The sequence below is a fragment of the Emys orbicularis genome, chromosome 14, assembly GCF_028017835.1.
Source record: "Emys orbicularis isolate rEmyOrb1 chromosome 14, rEmyOrb1.hap1, whole genome shotgun sequence".
NCBI lineage: Eukaryota > Metazoa > Chordata > Testudines > Emydidae > Emys > Emys orbicularis.
The window spans coordinates 1,496,582-1,517,113 of NC_088696.1; the positions used below are offsets into that span (position 1 = coordinate 1,496,582).

At 45.9% G+C, this 20,532-nt stretch overlaps 1 protein-coding gene across 1 annotated transcript in view; it reads right to left on the reverse strand.

Moving 5' to 3' along the window:
- Positions 1 to 20,532, reverse strand: part of ZFHX3 (zinc finger homeobox 3) — a 176,912-nt gene that overhangs the window by 108,451 nt on the left and 47,929 nt on the right. Inside the window, exon 3 of the mRNA XM_065416524.1 lies at positions 2,565 to 2,796. Coding sequence (XP_065272596.1) covers positions 2,565 to 2,796 — 232 coding nt within the window. The remainder of the gene's footprint in view (positions 1 to 2,564; positions 2,797 to 20,532) is intronic.

The following is a 20,532-nucleotide window of genomic DNA, read 5'->3' on the forward strand; positions in this document are numbered from 1 at the left end:
CAGCAAATGTGAAAAATCAGGACGTGGGTGGGGGGGTAATAGGAGCCTATATAAGAAAAAGGCCCAAAAATCAGGACCTGTCCCTATAAAATCGGGACATCTGGTCACCCTACTGTGATGTCATAATCCTAACGGTTCTCCATTCATTCATAAAGTCTTCCAGGAAAAACAGATAAGTCCTGAACTTCTAAAGTAAAAGTAAAAGAAAAAGAAAATGTGTTGCTTTAAAAAAGGCTTTCAACCCTTCTTTACATAGCATAAAGGGCCCAAGTCATTCTTTTTCATTTCACCTTTAGCAAACTCACATGTGCTACAAAATACACAGAGTCGTATATTACAAGTCAATACATTGTACTGGGAAACTGAAAGGTCTTCTCTGGTGGAGCACGAGATCGCCTCCAGCAATCTCCTCTCACCCACAAAAGGAAAGCCAAGGAGCTGCAGCCTCTACTGCAGCCCCAGGGGTGGGGTGGCAGCCACAGTATATTTTCACTGCTGTTGTGAACTGTGAGGAGCTTGGTTCCCTCCTCTCAGCCTCCACAGAACCCCTGAGCCTGCAGATTGGTTACTCGGGTTATAAAACCAGATTTAACCCTGAATGATTTGAGATCTTTTGTTTTGCGTATTCAGGTATTTTCAAGCATTTGAGTTCCTCTTTGATCAACATGTATATCACCAACCACCAAACCCTTCATCCACCAATACATTTCTAAGATCTGCATTTTTTTTCTATCCACACAGTGTAAGCGTTCATCCAGATGCTTACCCTGTCTTGATGACTGCACCCTGAGATCAGTCCCTATGATAGGACTGGTCAGGGATCTTTCCACAAATACTTTAAAAAAACAAAACAAAAAACAAACAAACAGAAAATGCTAATTAGTCAAAAACAAAACTTTAATCGGGAAGGTTTTTGAGGCCCAGGATGGAATTTTTGGTCAAAAGCAGAGAGAGAGAGAGAGAGAGAGAAAAACAGCCAGTCGTCCAGTGGCCCAGGCACTCACTTGGGACGTAGGAAACCCCCCAAGACCCTGCTCTGAATCAGGCAGAACACGGACATGAACCTGTGTCTCCCATAATACAGGTGAGTGTCCTGACTATTGGCTATTCTGGAATGTTAAGGGCCCCACACACACAGTTTTGCAAGGTCTTGGTTTCATTCCAATACAGAACACAAAAATGTCCAAACCTCAACAAACTTTTGTGAAACAGAATTCCTGTTCTCTTGCCATCCCTAATTATGCACCCTGCTGAACCCCTCCTCCAGCTCCCTGCCAGTGTCTCTCACGAACATCACTGTGCCTTCTTCCACACTGCCCCTTACACATGGAACGTTCCTTCAGAACCAGTCTGTAGGCCACTCTCCTCTCCTCCTCCAAACCCCTCCCTCAAGAGCCACCTCTGCTGCAATACCCAGAGGAAATCAATCAGTGAATGAAGATGTGAGGGGCACATGGCATAGCTGACCCTTATTTATAATCGGCCATGAAAAATGCGTCACAGACCGTGAAATCTGGTCTCCCCCCGTGAAATCTGATCTTTTGTGTGCTTTTACCCTATACTATACAGATTTCACGGGGGAGACCAGCATTTCTCAAATTGGGGGTCCGGACCCAAAAGGGATTTGCAGGAGGGTTGCAAGGTTATTTTGGGGGGTTGTGGTATTGCCACCCTTACTTGTGTGCTGCCTTCAGAGCTGGGCGACCAGAGAGTGGCGGCTGTTGGCCGGGCACCCAGCACTGAAGGCAGCGCTCCGCCAGCAGCAGCGCAGAAGTAAGGGTGGCAATACCATCCCATGCTGGCAGCGGCTCTGCCTTCAGAGCTGGTCTCCTGACCAGCAGCCACCGCTCTCCAGCTGCCCAGCTCTGAAGGCAGCGCCGTCGCCAGCAGCAGCAGCGCAGAAGAAAGAGTAGCAGTACCACAACACCCCCTACAATAACCTTGTGACCACCCCACAATTCCTTTTTGGGTCAGAATCCCAACAAATACAGCACACTGAAATTTCAGATTTAAAAAGCTGAAATCATGAAATTTGTGATTTTTAAAATCCTATGACTGTGAAATTGACCAAAATGGACGGTAAATTCGGTAGGGCCCTATTTATAATTAACTGGAAAAAATGCAAATATCCACCTATGAAAGTTGACTGAATTTGATTTTATCCTTCATCCTCTTATGTCCCTAGTTATTTTAGGTCCCAGACTGAAAAGACTTATGCGTGTACTTAACTTCACACATGCAATTAGTCCTACTGAAGCCCATGGGACAACTCACATATATGAAATAAACATGTGTTCAAGTCTTCACAGGGTCGGGGCCCTACACTGTAAGCTCTTTGAGGCAGGGATTACGTTTTCTGATGTGTTGGTACAGCACCCAGCACAATGGGCCTCTGATCCTGACTGGGGCTTGTAAGGTTACTAACTATCACCTTGAAAGAGGGAGAGAAACCATGACAAGGAAATTCTGAAGCTGGCTGAGAAATTCTACGAACTCTTTAACTCTCCAAATCAAATATCAGAACATACACCAGTCAATAGCAATAGCTAAGAAATGCCACTCACCGGCATCAGCAGCTGGACACTTGCGGATGGTGAAGATCTGACCTAAGTCTTCCTCTTCCTCAGGGAGGCCCTTCTGAAGGCGCTGCAGTTTGCGCAGGCTCTCACTACGCTGATGTTTCATGGAGCGCACATGCTGGATAAGGTTCAGCTTGGCCTTGGTGGAATAGTTACAGAGGACACAGTGATAATAGCAGCTTTCGCCCTCAACCCCGCTCTCATGATGCTGAAGGTGCTGTGAAGAACAAAGCAGAGACACATGAGTGACAGAGTTAGAAAACGACTCATCCCCAGCCTAGATGGGCTACTGTACTTCAAGCTGCAGAAAGGCTTCTTGGAAACTCAGTAGCAGAAACACACCTTGAACAAGAACAAGAGCAAGAATTTCCTCTGTGGAGAATACTATGAAGGTACAATGAATGGGGATTTCCTGGCACTGTTGTACTGACTGACAGCAATGGCATTTAGAGAGAGGCTGGGCTGACTTTGGGCAGAGGAGTGAGACAAGTGGGCATAGGACTGTTTGGTTTGGTTTTTTATTAATGGGCTGCCAGTGTGCTCAGCACTGTACAAAACACACATTCCCTGCCCCCAGGAGACTGTAATCTAACAGCACAGACAAAACACTTCAGCTACAAACTGCACTGGAGGACCAAAAGGGCCATCAAGAACTCCAGAGTTTCTTTTTTAAAATGATTGGGTCTGTTAACGTACCTCTCTCAAAGTTTATCTTTCATAGGCCTGGTGGAAAAGGGCATTTGAAGGGTGGATCTGAACCACGAGAAAGGCTGCTTTTTGCACTGCAGTGAGATGATGTTTCTGTGGTCAGGGCAGCACAGGACAAGCTCGATTCCTCAGCCACTGAATCCCACCGAAAACCATCTCTGCAGACCCCGCAATTATAACTGATCATAAGGGTCAACCTTCATTTTTGATCCAAAGTCCCACACAAGCCATCAATAACTCACTGCTTGTGGCTGTCCACTATTGCAAACGGAAGTACTAAGTCAGGGAGCTGAACATGTGAAAGAAGTGAGCCCACTATCACACACATCCCTGCAGATACTGAGTGCCTCCATCCCTCCTCTGCCGTGTCCCTCACTTGGCGGCCTGGCTACACAGGGGATTTGACGTGACCACACAACCTTTCAGGCTGATGGGGGTCCCCATGTGCATCGTGCTTCAGTGCTCCTCTCCCACAACTGATCACTGAAAGGCATTGAAGTCATGCGGGAGGCTACAGATGTTACGGATTGGGGCTGTCCCAAGAGAGGGAGAGGAGAAGATGAGGGGAAAAAGTAGTAAATGATGGAGAAAGTTGAAATCCATGTCTCCCTGCACCTGTGGATGTTAAAACAGAACTTCCCACTCTTTGCTCCCCTGGAAAGTCGTCAGGGAGATAAGCATGTGCTGGAACAGTATAGCGGCAGCAACGGAGATCAAGCCTTTTCACTGAAAGAAAATGACCAATCCAACATTAAAAACTGTTCACAACCTAAGTGTGGAATTTGGCAAGAGTCTCTCTCAATAAAGCTGTTCCAGGGTGGAAATCAGAGAGGGAGCTCTGATCTTATGTCCAACAGACAGAATTACATCTGATAAATGCTCAACTAAAACTTAGAAGACTAAAACAGAAGCAGCCCTTGATTGCAATGAACAATCCAAGGGACCTTGGAAAGAGCCCATGAGAGCAGAGTTGGTGAGTATGTGCATCCCAGGGTTTTTTGTTCGTAAAGAGAAGGTTTAATGCCTACCACCCCAGGTTCCATTCCCTTGGAAATGGATGAAAGACGTAGGATGACCTGGTAGAGCTGGACGTAGGTAGGGACAGACAATGGCCAGAGACTGAGTGCACTAGCAACAACCTCCTTTTCAAGTAATTCAGAGCAAGCTATAGAACAGCAACCCCCTCCCAAACCGAGATCTCATAGCCAAGCCAGCCAGTGCCAGTGGAGGACAGTTTTCCCCCCTTGATCAGCAAATGAAACCTGTCAGTTCTCAGACACAGAGTCCCCAGGACACTGGGGAAAGGGATAAATGTAATTTACCACATTGCTGTGAATCCCAAAGGCTGGAACAAAGAATTCTTAGAGAAAGACACAGGCAAGAATTCACCCTCTCAGCTATGCAGAGGGCCGTAGCACAGCTGCACTTTGCTCTTTCATTTTTGGGTAGAGTTGGTACTGTTCCCATATATTTTGCACTAGCATTCCCCATCCCCATGGCATTTTGTTCCTGCCTGCTGAGGTGAAGCAGGGACACAAGGTCAAAGGTCAAGGAAGAATTCCCAAGCCAAGCCATTTTTGGATTACCGCCCATACCTGCAATTCAGCAATCACCCAAGTCCTGCACCGCAAGCCTGAAAGTGTCCATTCTTACCACAACCACATGCTCCTCACCTTCTAGATCAGCCCAGGAAAGCCTTCTTCCCCATTTGTTCTACTTGGGGGAAATTTACATCAACCAATCTTGGGCTGCATTCTCAAGCTCTGTCACCAAAAAGCATTACCTATATGAGGAGAGGTTATCCTAGACTTCAGACAGCTGTCTCGTACCTGCCAGCGATGGCTGGGGTACAGATGTCCTGCTAAAGACACACATTACCCAGCTCTTTATGTCTGGATCACAAGGATCTGCAGTAAGGTGCCAAAGAGATCAACAATCTTTCCAAGCCAAGGACATGCTTAAAACTGGATAGGAGCTAGAGCTGCTGCTTTTGACCAGAAGGGGTGGGCGAAGAGAATAAATTTATTCCTGATCCAGCTAATTAGAATAGTTTCATTTGGGATCATAATGTATTTAATTACATTCACTGTATTATCTGAAGAATCCACCAAGGCACCAATCCCTCTGGTGCCCTCAAAGAAACTTTCCCGAGCTCACTCTCTTGTGGGCATTTTACTCTTCTTTCCTCTGCTCTTATCTCCACTGTCTTTGTGCATTAACTTAGCCTACGCTATAGCCAGAAAAAGAGCAATTGCTTCAGATATAAAAAACAAAAGAAGACGCAAAGGAGGAGTGATTTGACAGTGTCCTGCCCAGCTCAACCAGCCCAGTGCCTTGTCCTGCCCAGCTCAGATTTCTGCAACACACTCCTACCACCAGCCCTGGATTTCTTGCTCAATGGGGCTACAAGAAAAGTATTTGCTCCCTTGAGTGCAGAAGCCTCTTAAGTCCTGGTGGCACAAATTTCAAATTCTAAGACCCTGAATGAACAGAGACAGATGTAGCAATCGCTAAGCTGGTCCATCTAGCCCAGTTTCCCGTCTCCAACTGAAACAAGTACCAGCTGCTTCGAAACAGTGCAAGAAACCCCAAGAGGGCAATTCCAGAATAACCTGACATTGGGGGATTTTCTTCCAAGCCTTTCATAAGGTATTTCCTGACTGGGAGTGTTGCTACCACTATTCAAGATTCCAGAGAAGTATTATGGACATGGTCTCTATGGGAGACAGAGGCACAATTTTCAGTGCTTTGATTGATGGGGGGGCGGAGGCTTACATCCCGGGGAAAATATATTTAAAACAACTTAATAAATGTGGCTCATTTGCGGTGTTCCCTGTGCTCCCGTTCTAAGGATGTGGGTTGTAGTCAGAGACCCTGCCCTCTCAGGCCAGCGTCACTTGCTGCTGCATCCTGTAGTGAAGTCAAAATCCTGTGTGACCTACATCAGTCTGCCATGGAAAACCAACAGAGGTCAGTACTGTGATTTTACTGCAGGATTACACTAGAGGAGAGAAGTGGGTGAAAGTCACACACCTGCAATTTTTAGCTGGGGCGTTACTGAAAATGCTGAAACACACAGATAGATAAGTACAGTTAATGGTCCATCGTGTAGTAAAGCTTTTCCCAGATGAGAATTTTCCCTTACACAAAGCACAAATTCAAAAGACTAAACAAGAACTTTCATTAGACGATAATTCATCTTGAAAAAAAATCAAAAGAATATATTGTTCCTAAAGAAAACTAACCAACTTCGTTCAGAGAACATCGATTTCAGTAAATCTGGAGGGCTGTTCACCCCCGCCCTCCCACCCCGCCTTCCAACAATAAGAAACTTCTAACATCTGGTTCTTCACGCATGGAATGCAAAATATTGATTAGATTTAGTCAAAGCTCCACTTTAAAGTAGAAACAGACAGAAGTACATTCTGATAGAAACCATAAGGGTCACAAGTGAAGCTTCCCAGGGGAATATGGCCTGTTACTGTACACACACTAACCACAGCAACACATGCAGCTCACAACACCTACTCTTACACACAAAGATCAAAAACAACCCTGCCCAGTCCTTCAATGAGGAAACATCTAGTGTCTCAATGCAAAGCCATCTGCTGTCCCTGTGGAAGAGGGCAGTTGGGGAAGGATTACAATGCCAAAAGTGTGTCTCAGTGTGTAGCTGGTTGTATTTCAACACTAGAACATTTCTGAAGCCCTGGAGGAAATACCCCTGTACGTTACTATCTCTAGTACCTGGCCACAGAACAAGCCCTACACATTTCTAGCTCTTTAGCAGATGAAGAAAAGCTAATCAGAAAACTCAAGAGATTTGCCTTTGAGAAACTGGGTTCTCTATTTTATTCCCACAAACATACACCCTGATTCTGTCCTGTTTAAAAAAAAAGAAAAAAAAATCCTGCTCAAGCAAGAGAGCAAGAAGTAGCAACAAATAGATGCAAGCAAGGTGGTTTTCCTTACACAAACTTTGTATCAGAAAGTTAGACTGTGGAGGAACCTACCCTGTTGTCTCATTTGGAGGATGGAAGTCAGAATGACAAAGGAAGTCATATGTCAAATGTTATATGTTAGATCAAAATATTACATTATAGTAAAGATATTAGCATCAACCATTGTGTCTGCCTATTAGCTTTCAATAAGGTTAGAGTTTAAAAGAAACAACCACCAGACATTTAGAAACCCAGGAAGTAGAGTTAAAACTACTTCCACAGTAAACCAGACTCACACTCAAATAACTAGACAGCCTACATTGTAACTCTGTAGTTTCTCAGACTGATTCAGAAAGTGTTGCGTAATGTTATTTTTACAGTTCATCTTAAAGAAATCAATCTGCTCAGTTGCTCTCTAAGTGAAAGAAATCAGTTAAGAGAGTGATGGTGAAATTGACCCTCGGATTGATGGACTAACTTTCCAATTCTTGTTCATGAACATCTGTCCTGGAAGGTTGTGTCTGAGATTCTGTTCTGATAAGTACCAGCATAATAAACATTCACAGCCTATTACTGTGGACAATGTAATTTTTAAACAACTGAGAGAAGGAATGACACTATACTCCATTTCCCCTTCCTTCCCTTCCCCTTTTCTTCTCACCTCCATCCCTTCAATGCGGGGCCCCTCCTCTGTCTTTCCATTTAATCCCCTCCTAACAAACCCCACCCCCCTTTCTTTCTTTTGTATTTAAACTGCAAGCTCTTCAGGGCAGAGACTCTCTCTCTCTCTTACTCTGTACAGCGCCTAGGAGAATGTGGCCCTGATCTCAACTGGGGCCTCTAGACACTACTGCAATACAAATAAATGCATCAAGACAGAAACTAGCTAAACTTATCCAGGCATGTATGTATACAACGCTTTTAAAAAAATAGCGTTAATAATGTAGGACACCTTACCCACATAATTATCTTTAATTTGTTAATTAACACACAATTCTTGAACTGCTAACTTGAGCTTAGCAGGTCTGCTTTGAATTTGAAAGTGTTCTTTCGAATGTGTACAGTAAGTTTATTACTAATACTGTGCGGGAAGCCCATTCCTACTGTAGCATTAAGACACTAGACTCCCACTTCCCAGTGACAGTGCAGTGGAACGAAATGCTCTCTTCTGCCTAAAATCTATGAGCCATCTTCAGTGTGTCCACGTCAAAGGTTTGGTGCCTATGTAAAGCGTAACTCTAGCCTGTTGTGGAAGTGCAACGTTCACTCTGAATTGCCTGCTTTGTAATGTTTGTTATTTTTTAGAAACACACAACAGACTGTGCCTGCAACCTTCACTTCACCTCGTTGGAACTTCTCCCTGTTTTTATTGTAGAAGATCCTCGGTCTGCTGAAGAGGAGTGCTGCTACGGCAGATCCCCGGGACCCCACAAGATTGGAGCCCCAACCCTAACAAACCTTAGAGGGTCAATGGTGGGAATACTCTGCCCCCTCAGTCTGCTGGCCATGAGATCTGCTAACCAGTTCCTACCCACCACCCTATGGAAGATTCCTGGTGCCCCCGGTCTCCTAAGCGCCACAAAAAGGCAGCCTCACTTCTCTAACCCATTACAAGTACCAAGGATCAGGGCTCCTCGCCTGCAGAGCCAGGAGGTACATAGTAGTGTGGCTCCTCTCTTGTTGCCTTTCCAGGGGCCACAGAACTGGGGCTCTCCCTCTTGAGTCCCACAAAAAGAGAAAGGGAAGATGGATAGCTGGAGGCTTGAGAGGCAGCAGAATTGGAAAAACCTCTCTCCCCCTCTCCCCTAGTGCTGCTCAGATCCCATGGAGGGGACCCTGGGGAGAGAGAACTCCTATACCTCCTGCGCTCAGTCCAACAGAGCTGGTTTGCTTTCATGTCTTGTTTCATGCCTCCAGTCTCCTAGAGGTGACGGGGTAGGCAGTCTGCAGGAGCCCAGAGGGATCAGGGGGACTGGGGGAACCTGCTGCAAAGGGATCATTTTAAACATGCCTGCTCTACTCTGTCAGGGTTATACGTTGTGATACTCCCCCAAAACCATGCCCCACTTAGGCTCAACATAAATAACTAGAATGCTCCCTCTCCCCCCATCCCTCCACTGTTGATTTTTCTTCAGTCACTCTATACTACTAATACTGGCCGTGGGTTCGTGGCAGTACATTAGTATTACAAATCGATGGGACTCATTTCATATCAAGAATGATAGCTGACTGAACATTATCCAGTACTTTCCCCAGTGTACTAAAGATCAGTGCCCAAAGAGGGGTCTTTAGTCTCTTCTTTTAGAACTTTGAGATACAAGTTTCCTCGAAGAGGTCTTGTGAAAGAAAGGAGTGATGTTAAAGAGCAGAGGCTTGCACGTCTCTTCTCATGCAGCCTTCCTTCCAGCACGGGAGTCGCTGTAATTGATGCACTGGTAAATGTCAGTTAAAAAAGAGAGATGTTAAAAGAATTACCAAACATAGCTGCAAGAGGAAGGCGAGCAGGAGCCAAATGCAAGCACAAAATACCAGAGTCTGCCATGCCTCCGGGACACTCGTATCTGGACAGATCCGTCCCATTTAGCACTCGCTTCTCCCCAAGATGGGACAAGAGAGAAAACCAAGTATCCAGACTACTTCAAAAGCCCTTGTACACATACACGTACTGGCCCACTCGCAGCTGTGTGAGCGAGGTCTTGGTGGACAGCACATGCTAGCCTCATTGCCTCCAACTCCGGACCGGCGGAGGTTCAGGAACAAACCTTGGAAACAGGATGGCACTGTTACCCTAATGACAAAGGGACAATCTCTCCCTGGATTTGAATGTAGTAATACAGGGTCGCACCAGGGCAGTGGAGGGTAGAATGTGGCCCTCTGAATTCAGTCTGCCCATTGCAGTGGTGCACAAACTTTTCCAATCGCGTCCCCCTTACCAGTAAGAGAATCTGTCCACGGCCCCCTGCACTACTGCACAGCCAAGGCTTCCTCAGCAGCGGAGCTTGGGAGGAAGGTGGAGCTGGGCTGGGGGCAGAGAGGGAATGAGGGCGGAGCTGATCTGCGGGCAGGGCTGGAAGCGTGGTATTCCCTCCCCGCCCCCTGTGGCAGCTCGCCCTGGCCCTGCCACATGCTCCCCCGAATAGTCCTCTGTAGCCCCCTAGGGGAGTGTGCCCCACAGTTTGGGGCCCACTGGATACCATAGATACAAATTCCTGACACTGGGGTTATGTGGAAAGCACTTCATATGCCCATAAGGACTCCATTTTTACCACCAGGCTGTAACTCTGTATGCGATGAGGAACTCCAGCGAAGCTAGAGGATGTTGATAAATTGGAGAGGGGTCAGAGAATAACCACAGGAACGATTAAGGATTGGAAAACCTGCCTTCTAATGACGGACTCAAGGAGCTCAACCGGTTCAGCTTAAAAAGGAGACGGTTAAGGGGTGACGATCACAGTTTATATATACCCTACACTGGGAACAAAAATTGATATTAGAGGGCTCTTTAATCGCACAGAAAGAGGTGGAACACAACCCAATGGCTGGAAGTCGAAGCTAGACAAATTCAAACTAGAAATAAACTGCACATTTTTAACAGCGAGATTAATTAACCAGTGGAATGATTTACCAAGGGTCATGGTGGATTCTCCATCACTGGCAATTTTAAAATCAAGACTGGATATTTTTCTAAGAGATCTGCTTGAGTTCAAAGAGGAATTAATTCAGGGGAGTTCTCTGGTCTGTGTTATACAGGAGGTCAGCCTAGATGATCACAGTGGTTCCTTCTGGCCTTATAATCTATAAATCTAGATAAGACGCCAAAATATCGATCCCGAGAGTCTGAGGCTAGGACCCATGTATGCAGAATATTGTGACTAAGGGAAGGGATCAGAGCCCGCAGAGCCATAAGCTGCACTAGATAAATCATACAATCCTTGTACACAAGAATTTGGATCCTTAATGAAAGTCATGTGGAGCAGCTGTCTGATGCTGGCCTGTTCCAAGCACGCCATAAAAATCAGAGCTGGCTCAATTCATTTTACTCTCCTTTCACACCTGCAGCCCCTGCTGGAATTTCCTGGAGCCATCTGAGAAGCCGGTGAAACTAACTACAGGGAGAACACATGCTGGCTGACTGCTGAAACGGGGTGGACCTGCTCACCACCAGCCCCTTGCTGGGCATGCCTGTCCAGATGTCTGCAGGAACAAGGAATAATTTATTTTCACTGCAGCAGGTTCAAAAGAAGAACTTTCACTGTGTCTAAACTCCTCGCATGTCCTTCAACCGTGTACTGCTCACAAAGAAGTGATCTCCATACCCTCACCTTGAAAGCCCTCCATTTCCTTGCCTTTATACATGCCTCCAAGCAGGAATTCCCACCTTGCTCTGAACAGTTTGCACACACTGTATGAAGTCCAGACCTTCTGTCCCACACCTGTCTGCAGTTTGGGTTCATTGGTCATTTTTGTAACCAGACATCATAGTCTTCACCCTAAAATTTTCTCCCCAAACTCAAGATTTCCTAGTACTGCCAATTCCAATCACTGAACAAGCCAAGAGGTTCTTAAAAACAAATTTAGGTCTTTATTTGCCTTTTGAGCCTTTACGGTTCATGTTGTCTATATTTTTCTACACAACTCTAAGGGCTAGAAACATATTCCGCCCCCCCCATAAATAAATAAATAAAGCTGAGATTTTGATGTGATCACAGCCCCCGTAGCTGGGACCTTAAGAAAAACATCAAATATCACAACGGGGCAATATGCTGTTGCCAAGGTTCTCTCTGCAGGTCCTCGCTTTCTTTTCCCCCTAAGGGGGATGCTCCCATTCTTAAATCCTACTTGGCAATAACTGAACCCAACTAACAGTATGACTCCGCAGTAATTACAGTGCACCTTCATGCACGTGTCAAACACCTGACAGCAGCATCACTGAGAAGAGCCCTACGTCTCTGTGCAGGGTCTTAGGTCGTAGAATCTGCCATCATGTTACCTGTCTCCTTGAAGGTAATGCTGCATAGTAGATGTCAAGGCCAGAAAGGACCATTAAGATCATCTAGTCTGATGTCCTGTAAAAGACAGGCCAGAGGACTCCCCAAAAACGACACCTACAGCAAATCTTTTAGAAAAACATCTGATCATGATTTTAAATTGCCAGTGATGGAGAATCCACCATGACACTCAGTAAATTGTTCCAATGGTTAATTACTCTCACTGGTAGAAATTTACACCTTGTTTCCAGTCTGAATTTGTCTAGCTTCAACTTCCAGCCCTTGGATCATGTTATACATTGCTCTGCTAGACTGAAACGCCCATTATTAAATATTTGTTCCCCATGTAGATACTTTTAGACTCTACTCAAGTCACCCCTTAGCCTTCTCTTTGTTAAGATAAATAGACAGAGCTCTGAGTCTATCGCTATCAGGCAGGTTTTCTAATCCTCTGATCATTCTCATGGCTCTTCTCAGAGCCCTCTCCAATTTATCAACATCCTTCTTGAATTGTGGGTGCCAGAACTGGACATAGGATTCCAGCAGAGGTCATACCAGTACCTCTCCTCTCCTCCTTGAGATTCCTGTTTCTGCACCGAGGGTCACATTAGCTCTTTTGGCCACAGAGTCACACTGGGAGCTCATGTTCAACTGATTACCCACCACGACCCCCAAATCTTTTTCAGTCCCTGTTTCCCAGAGTAGAGTCCCCCAGCTCGTTAGTATGGCCTACAGTCTTTGTTTCTAGATGTATATATATTTACATTTAGCTACATACTATTTCTTCGTGCCTGGTTTACCAAGCAATTGAAATAGCTCTGAATTAGTGACCTGTCCTCTTCATTATTTACCACTCCCCCAATTTGTGTGTCACCTGCAAAATTTATCAGTGATGATTTGATGTTTTCTTTCAGGTCATTGATAAAAATGTTAAATAGCGTAGGGCCAAGAACAGATCCCTGCGGGACTCCATTGGAAACAGACCCATTTGATGGCAAATTTTCCGTTTACAGTTACATTTTGAGACCTATCAGGTAGCCAGTTTTTAATCCATTTAATGTGTGCCATGGTAATTTTCTATCATTTTAGTTTTTTAATCAAAATGTTGTGCGGTACCAAGTCAAATACCTTAAGAAATCTCAGCATATTATGTCAATGCTATTACTTTTATCAACCAAATTTGTAATCTCAAAGAGATATCAAGTTAGTCTGACAGGATCTATTTTCCATAAACCCATGTTTATTTGCATTAATTATTTTACCCTCCTTTAGTTATTTATTAATCGAGTCCTGGATCAGCCTGTTGGAAAAAGCAAGCCATCTTACCCAGAAAGGATAAGACCCATCACAGTCTTTTCACACTTTGGAGAAAAGCTTTTCATTCTACCTCATTATTGGCCTATCAATAACCCCCTTGAACCTTCAATCTCCCCTGTGTACCCCACATATGCCAGTAGAGGGAAGCAAGGGAGGGGAGTTGTCCCCATTGGGGTTCAGAGTAAGATGAAAGGTGGCTGGCCCAGACATGCTCTCTGGTGGCCATGAGGCTGTTGCTTGTGGTGAAGAGGGAAGGACAATACCTTTGGCTACTCTGAAGTGCTTTTGAGTTTCCCCCATAAAGAACCCAGACAAACACCTAGCAGACTGGGTTTTGCTCCCCCACCCCTTTAAGTCTCATTAAAAGCCAATATTGTTCAGCCTAAAGATGGAGAGCTCAACATGGATTTTACTGAACGTTAAATCAACCAGCAAGCGTAGCCAGCAAACTCTGTGGCACTTTAACTTTAAATAATGCAATAATTATTGAATTTCCTTTTTATAACCGAAGTGCTGGAATGTAAACAATGGGGCTGTAATTGCAGGAAGGGGGGATCAATAGAGGCAATCGTTTTCAGCCATGTTAATTGTAAATACAATTGCTCCAAGATGTCAGCCTTGTTCTTCTCACTCCCAGAATCATCCTAACGGATGACAGAGTCCAACTTTCCCATTACAGCTGTTCGTTCCTTTAAGAGGTTCTCAATCAGGTCTGATCAATCTGTCAAGATAATGCATGGAGTAAGTAAGACTCTTCCAAACACAAGCTCCCAATCAATAGCCCGGAACAGCTTAATGAGGAGGGGCTAAAGCCCAGAGGGAGGCAACAGCACCAGTTTTCGCCGTCTTTGGCAGGCTGGCTTCTTCACATGGCCTTCCTAAACCGATCAGCTCTTAACAAGGACATTGTTTATGCAGGCTTCAGTGAGCAGCAAGCCCCCCACACTCTCCAGGGACAGACGGACACACAACAGCATAGATTAACAGAAAACAAGATGGGACCAAATTAGGTTTATCTTGGACTTTTTCCTCTCCTTAGCTTAATTGCGCAGTTGGCCTGAGAACATGAATTAATCATTCATCACAGAAGAGTCAGGTAGGTGAAAGACTCTGCATGCTCATTACATGCGTACAAGTATCACCAGGATCCCTCCCACTTTCTTTAGCAAGTACCTGGAAAGCCTCTTGGCTCAGTTTTATCCACCAGCCACTTCCTCCTCTGAAAGTCATGGATCAAGAGGAAGAAAACACTGCTGTCCTGGGGCCAAGAGTCAAACAAACAACGGGAGGAGACATGAACGGAGTAAAACCGGGTGGCTGAAGGTGCCAGTTTCCATCTGGCAAATTATTGTTTGTCTTGTGGTGGCAGATTCGGTCCCTACTCTCAGACCAGGACCCCTTGGGCTAGGCACTGTATAAACACATGACAAAAAGACAGTTGTAGTGATGGAGCTCAGCTCACTTGGCATCCTGCTTGCAGTCATGGTCTTCTCCTTTCCCACACTATTCCATTACGAGACTGGCAGCCATACTGGAGCAATTCCTTCCTAAAAACACAATTTTAAGTGCTTTCCAATCCCCTCGAGTCTGAACAGCCTCCACAGAATGTTTCTAACAAGCACATGCTTCAATACCGAGGCAGATGAATGTAGCGGCATGCTACTGTCATTAGCAAACTCAATAACGAGCGAACAGTCACAGTCAATGGTACGTCTCCTAGGGTCCCACGTATGTGGATCAAAACTGTTCTGGCGAGTGTTGCTCTCAAACCTCAAGACTTACTTCTTTTGGTCAACATCTTTCGCTTTTAAAAATCCAAAGACAAACTAACAAAATGTGCACGTTTCAGGACGTTCCACCGCGGCAGTCGTCCTCCTCTCAATCCTCTCCCTTGTTAACTGTCATCCCTTATTCGTGTGTGTGAACGACCACTGCAGAGATGAACAGGAATGGGAGTGGAATGACTTGAGCAATCAGTGTCCCCCTTTATTCAGTATCACCAGCCCCAAGCCTTCAAAAATATCTGAGTCAAACCCCCAAAATCGTTATTGGCTTAAAATTCATGTAACTGCTGAAAACGGGACACATTTGGTTTGTTGTCTTTTCATTTGCCTTCTGGGGACACTCTGATGGGATTTTCAAGCTTCTCTCTGCAACCAGGAAGGCTAGGAATTTGCTTATTTTTTAAATGAAAGCGGAATTCTAGTGTAATTACCTGATTCTAGGAGTTGGAGCTTCAAAAAGAACAACAAATATCACAAGACTCATGATAAAGTCACAAGAGTTGGCACTACACTTCCCTGCTCTAGACCTCTCCTGCTACCTCACGATCCACCCTCCCCCGCCCTGCTGCTACTGCAGAAGTCTCTGATCACCTATTTACCTTTGTCCATCAAGACTTCTTTGCTGTTTAGCAGGACAGGTGAGACAGCCATGCTGTTTGCAGGCAACCTTAATCCCGATCAATTTACATTATGAGGAAAAAATGTTGATCATAAGTGTAAACTGCAGCAAGAACGAACAAGAGCCTGTGTACAAATCAAAGCTTAAGAGGGAAGCTTGAATCACCAGAGCCCAGAGATCAAAATACTGTTGGAAAATTGGCACAGGTGATGCATGTTTTACATAAACGACATCAGCAGGTAAATTTTCAAAGCAGTCAACAGAGTTTCACTATGCAAATGATAGACATGACTAAAAGCCTCACAGGAAAGCTTTCCTGCACTGACATCTGCAGTACTTACAGTAGCTTTCACTATTGCAAATACTGTGATGTTTGCAGTTGGTTTAGTCTCAGCCAAAAAGTCAATTTTTTGGAAAGTTTGAGACTAAGCTAAATTAGGGAGGTTTTGCTCGCCACTAACAGATACAGCTTTACAAACGTCATGCTTTCCAGGGGGTTAGTCCTCAATGAGGAACAGTCACTGTAGACATCAGACAAAAACGTTGAACATGATTTTTAAAAGCTACTCCTTGGCAAGTGCAACAGCAAAGCGTATGTTTTAAGATGTACAGCACCAAGATGAAGCTATGCAAACTCCATATCTGTGCAACTCCGCAGTACCAACCCCAGGGGCTAATACTTGTCCTTCCTCCGTGCATTTCTTCTCTCAACCATTTTAGGAGGAGCAAGAGACCAGCAATCCAAAAAGCATAATCTCACTGTGGCCGGAGAGGAGCAGGAAGAAGCAAGCCTGGGGTTGGGGAGGAGGTGATGGCCAGAGACAGGCCCTGGCCCAAAGATCCTGCTTCCTTATACTATTCTATACAGTGTGAACAGGCACATTTTGGTTGTTTAGCTACAACCACCAGGTGAACTGGAAGAGTATCAATGGCTGATATGAGGGAGGAAGATGTATATGAAGTCTGGAGGTTGGAAAAACAAGGGGTTTCAGGTGGAGGAAAGCAGGGTTGTTTGTTAGCTTTTCATACAGGAAGAGCAAAACCTGCTTTCTGTTTAGAGGATGCATTATTCCCTCTGACAGCCAGCTAGGGTAGCCAGGTGTCCAGCTTTTGACTAGGAAGTCCAGTCAAAAAGGGGACCTGACTGTGTCCAGTCACCCAAAGTCCGGTCACTGCGGGCAGGGCAGGCGGGGAGGCGTCAAGTCATCAGCTGGGGCCACCTCCTACCTGCATTGGGTGGCAGCAGCTCCCAGCCCCGGCTCTGCAGGTGAGTCCCACCAGACCCATGCGGGGGGAAGAGGAGAAAAGCAGTGAGCGATGGGGCTGGGGGGGGGGGGGGGGGGCGCTCAGGGGGAAGGGGCAGGGCAGGAGCAGGACCTCAAGGAGAAGGGGAAGTTCCAGCACTCCTGCTGGAGTGTCTGGTTTTTAAATATTACCAAGTTGGCAACCCTACCACCATCTTGAATTGATTCCCAGTCCTGCCCTCCAGACACACATGCCAGGAGACTTCACGTCCAAAAGTGCAGTTCACAAAATTAGCCAGACAGGCAACACTAGGTGGGTTTAGGCTCAGCAATCTGAAATCTTCACTCTGAATTTCCAGGATTGCAACTATTTAAAAAAAAAAAAAATTAACATTCTAAGAATGTTTAATTAAATAATATAACTACTACTATCTTAACATTTTGGGTCAGGACATTTCCTTTGTTTTTAGAAAGAATGTGAAAACTAAGACTGTTATACTTCAACTTCACAAATGCCTTGAACTTGCAGGTGAGCCCAGCTTATAAACTCCAGAGAAGGGAAATGGAGGCATGCGTTCTGGCTCTGAAAAGTTAATTGGTTCAGTGGTGTGAACAGTGGACAGATAAAAGACGTGCTCTGTCATGGAAAGGGTTACATCTGCAGGAAAAATTAATGGAAGAAGCAGGAGATGAGATGCTGACTTATTTCCTGTCCACATCCAGGGCCAGGTTTGGCTACCTCTGGACATGAAGCCCACTATTACAGGGGTTCTCGAACTGTGGGTCAGGACCCCAAAGTGGGTTGTGATCCTATTATAATGTGGTCACCAGGGCTGATGTTAGATTTGATGAGGCCCAGGCTGAAGCCTGAGGGCTTCAGTTCTGGGCAGGTGGGCCAAGTTACATGCCCTCTGCCCAGGGCAGAAGCCCTTGAGCTTCAGCTTTGGCCCCCCAGCCCCAGGTGGAGGGGCTTGGGTGGGCCCTCCTGGGGGTCATGCAGTAATTTTTGTTGTCAGAAGGGGGGTCACAGTGCAATGAAGTTTGAGAACTTTTGAGAAGTTTGGGGAGAGGGATAGCTCAGTGGTTTGAGCATTGGCCTGCTAAACCCAGGGTTGTGAGTTCAATTCTTGAGGGAGCCATTTAGGGATCTGGGGCAAAATCAGTACTTGGTCCTGCTAGTGAAGGCAGGGGACTGGACTCAACTCAATAACCTTTCAAGGTTCCTTCCAGCTCTATGAGATAGGTATAGCTCCATATATAACCGCTGCACTATTGCAATGGCTTTTTCACGGCCATATCACATTGCAAACTCATCTCTGATTCACAGCCCACTGTCACCCCTAGTTCTCTTTCTACATCACTGCTTCCAATTTCTCCCTTGCCCGGAGTAGCCTCATTACAGAGTATTTTCTCCAAGATGTAGTAGCTGCATTTTTCTATGTTGAATCTTATTTGGTAATTTCCTGCCTACATTCCCAGTATCTCTAGGTTCCTCAGAATTATTTCTCTGTCCTTATCAAGTTAGTATCATCAATGAACTACATCTGGATGCTGTTTACTCCTTCTTTCAGCTCATTAAGAAAGATGTTAATGAACACTGGCCTTACCACCCAGCTTTGTACCCCAGATGCCATTCAAACGCATGTCACTGCTGTTCCTCACTACTGTTCGGTTTACTGTTAGCCCCCATAACTCTGTTCTATCCACGCCAATTTGAATGTTTCAGGTCATGATTTTGAGATATCAAATGTTTTAATAAAATCCAAATATCAGATTTGTGTTTAACTTGTCTGATAATTTTTAATCAGAGTTACTCTATGGTTACTACTATGGAAAAATCCCAGAGCAACTGAATAAAAGTGTAAATTATTCCTGCTCCCTGGCCAAGTCCCAGCTCAGATGGTTACATTCTATTCATCTTTCTCTCCTCAACTGTCAAAGTTATTAAAAAGTTGCTTAGTTCTACCCTAGACACTACTGCATTTCAGTGGCAGGAAAAGCAAACACTAAACTAAAGATCCCTTACCTTTGTCACCTTACAGTGTTATGAGGCTTAGTTAATGTTTCTGAAGTGCTTTGTGATCCTCACCTTAAAAGGTACTACAGATGTTCAAATACAGATTAATAAAATGGAGGTTGATGCTACTGAGTAAATCCAGCAGGCCAGCTCTAAGGGAATGTCTACACTTGCAGAGTTTTTGCGACGCAAGTTTCACCAGTGATAGGGAAGCGCTGGTTTGTGTACTCACTTACTTCCTCAGGCGTCAGAGAGTGTTTACATTAGCAGCACTTCCATCCCGGATGAGAGCAGTGCTCTAGGGAAGCTCGCCCCAGTTTGAGGATGGGTCTTGTGAAAAGGGGGAGAGGTGAGATCCTGGGTCCCTGCACAGCCTCCTCTCCCCCAAACACTGATCAGCTCCAGTAGCTCAGCGTTACTCCAAGCAGGGGATTGTTTGCTCCGTGGAGCAGGCAGTGTCACCTGGCCAGGTAAGTGAGCACTTGCCAAGAAAACAGGAAGGGGAGTTTCAAAGTTCCCGGGGCTTTACAGAGGAGGGGCGGGCGACTCTTTACCTGGCGCCAGAGCAGCAGAGTTGCTGGCTAGAGTGGTCACCTAGGCACTGTGGGATATCCTCAGGAGGCTAAAAGCTCTGTAAGCAGGAAGAACGTGTCTTCACTTGCACATCACCGCAAAAGCATCACTGGTAAGAGCTGTACGCCTCTCGTGGAGGTGGTTTTCTTTTTGTGGTGAAACTTCTGAGTTTCACCACAAAAAGTCATTGGCAAGTCTAGACGCTCCCATGGTTTTTGCGCAAAAAAGGGACTTTTTCTGCTTTAAATGGCAAGCGTAGACATGCCCTAAGTCAGGGGTCTCAAACTCAGATGACCCCGAGGGCCGCATGAGGACTAGTGCATTGGCCCGAGGGCCGCATCACTGACACCACCCTCCACTGCCTCTGGTCCCGCCCCCACTCCACCCCTTCCAATTAGGCCCTGCCCCTGCCCCACCTCTTCCCTGAAGTCCCCACCTCAATGCTGCCCCCAAGGGGTGCAGAAAGGGTGCAGGGTGCACTGAGGGCAGGGAGTTGAGGTGCAGGAGGTGTGCAGGGTGCTCAGGGCAGGGAGTTGGTGTGTGGGGTACAAGAGGGGTGTGGCAGGGAGTCAGGGTGCAGGGTACAGCAGGTGGCTCAGGGCAAGGAGTTGGGGGTGCAGGAGGGGTGCGGGATGTGGCAGGGGGCTCAGGGCAGGGAGTTGGGGGTGCAGGAGGGGTTCAGGGTGTGAGCTTCAGCCTGGTGCCGCTTACCTAGAGCGGCTCCGGGGTGGCAGCGGCGCTCCCTGGGGCCAGGGCAGGCTC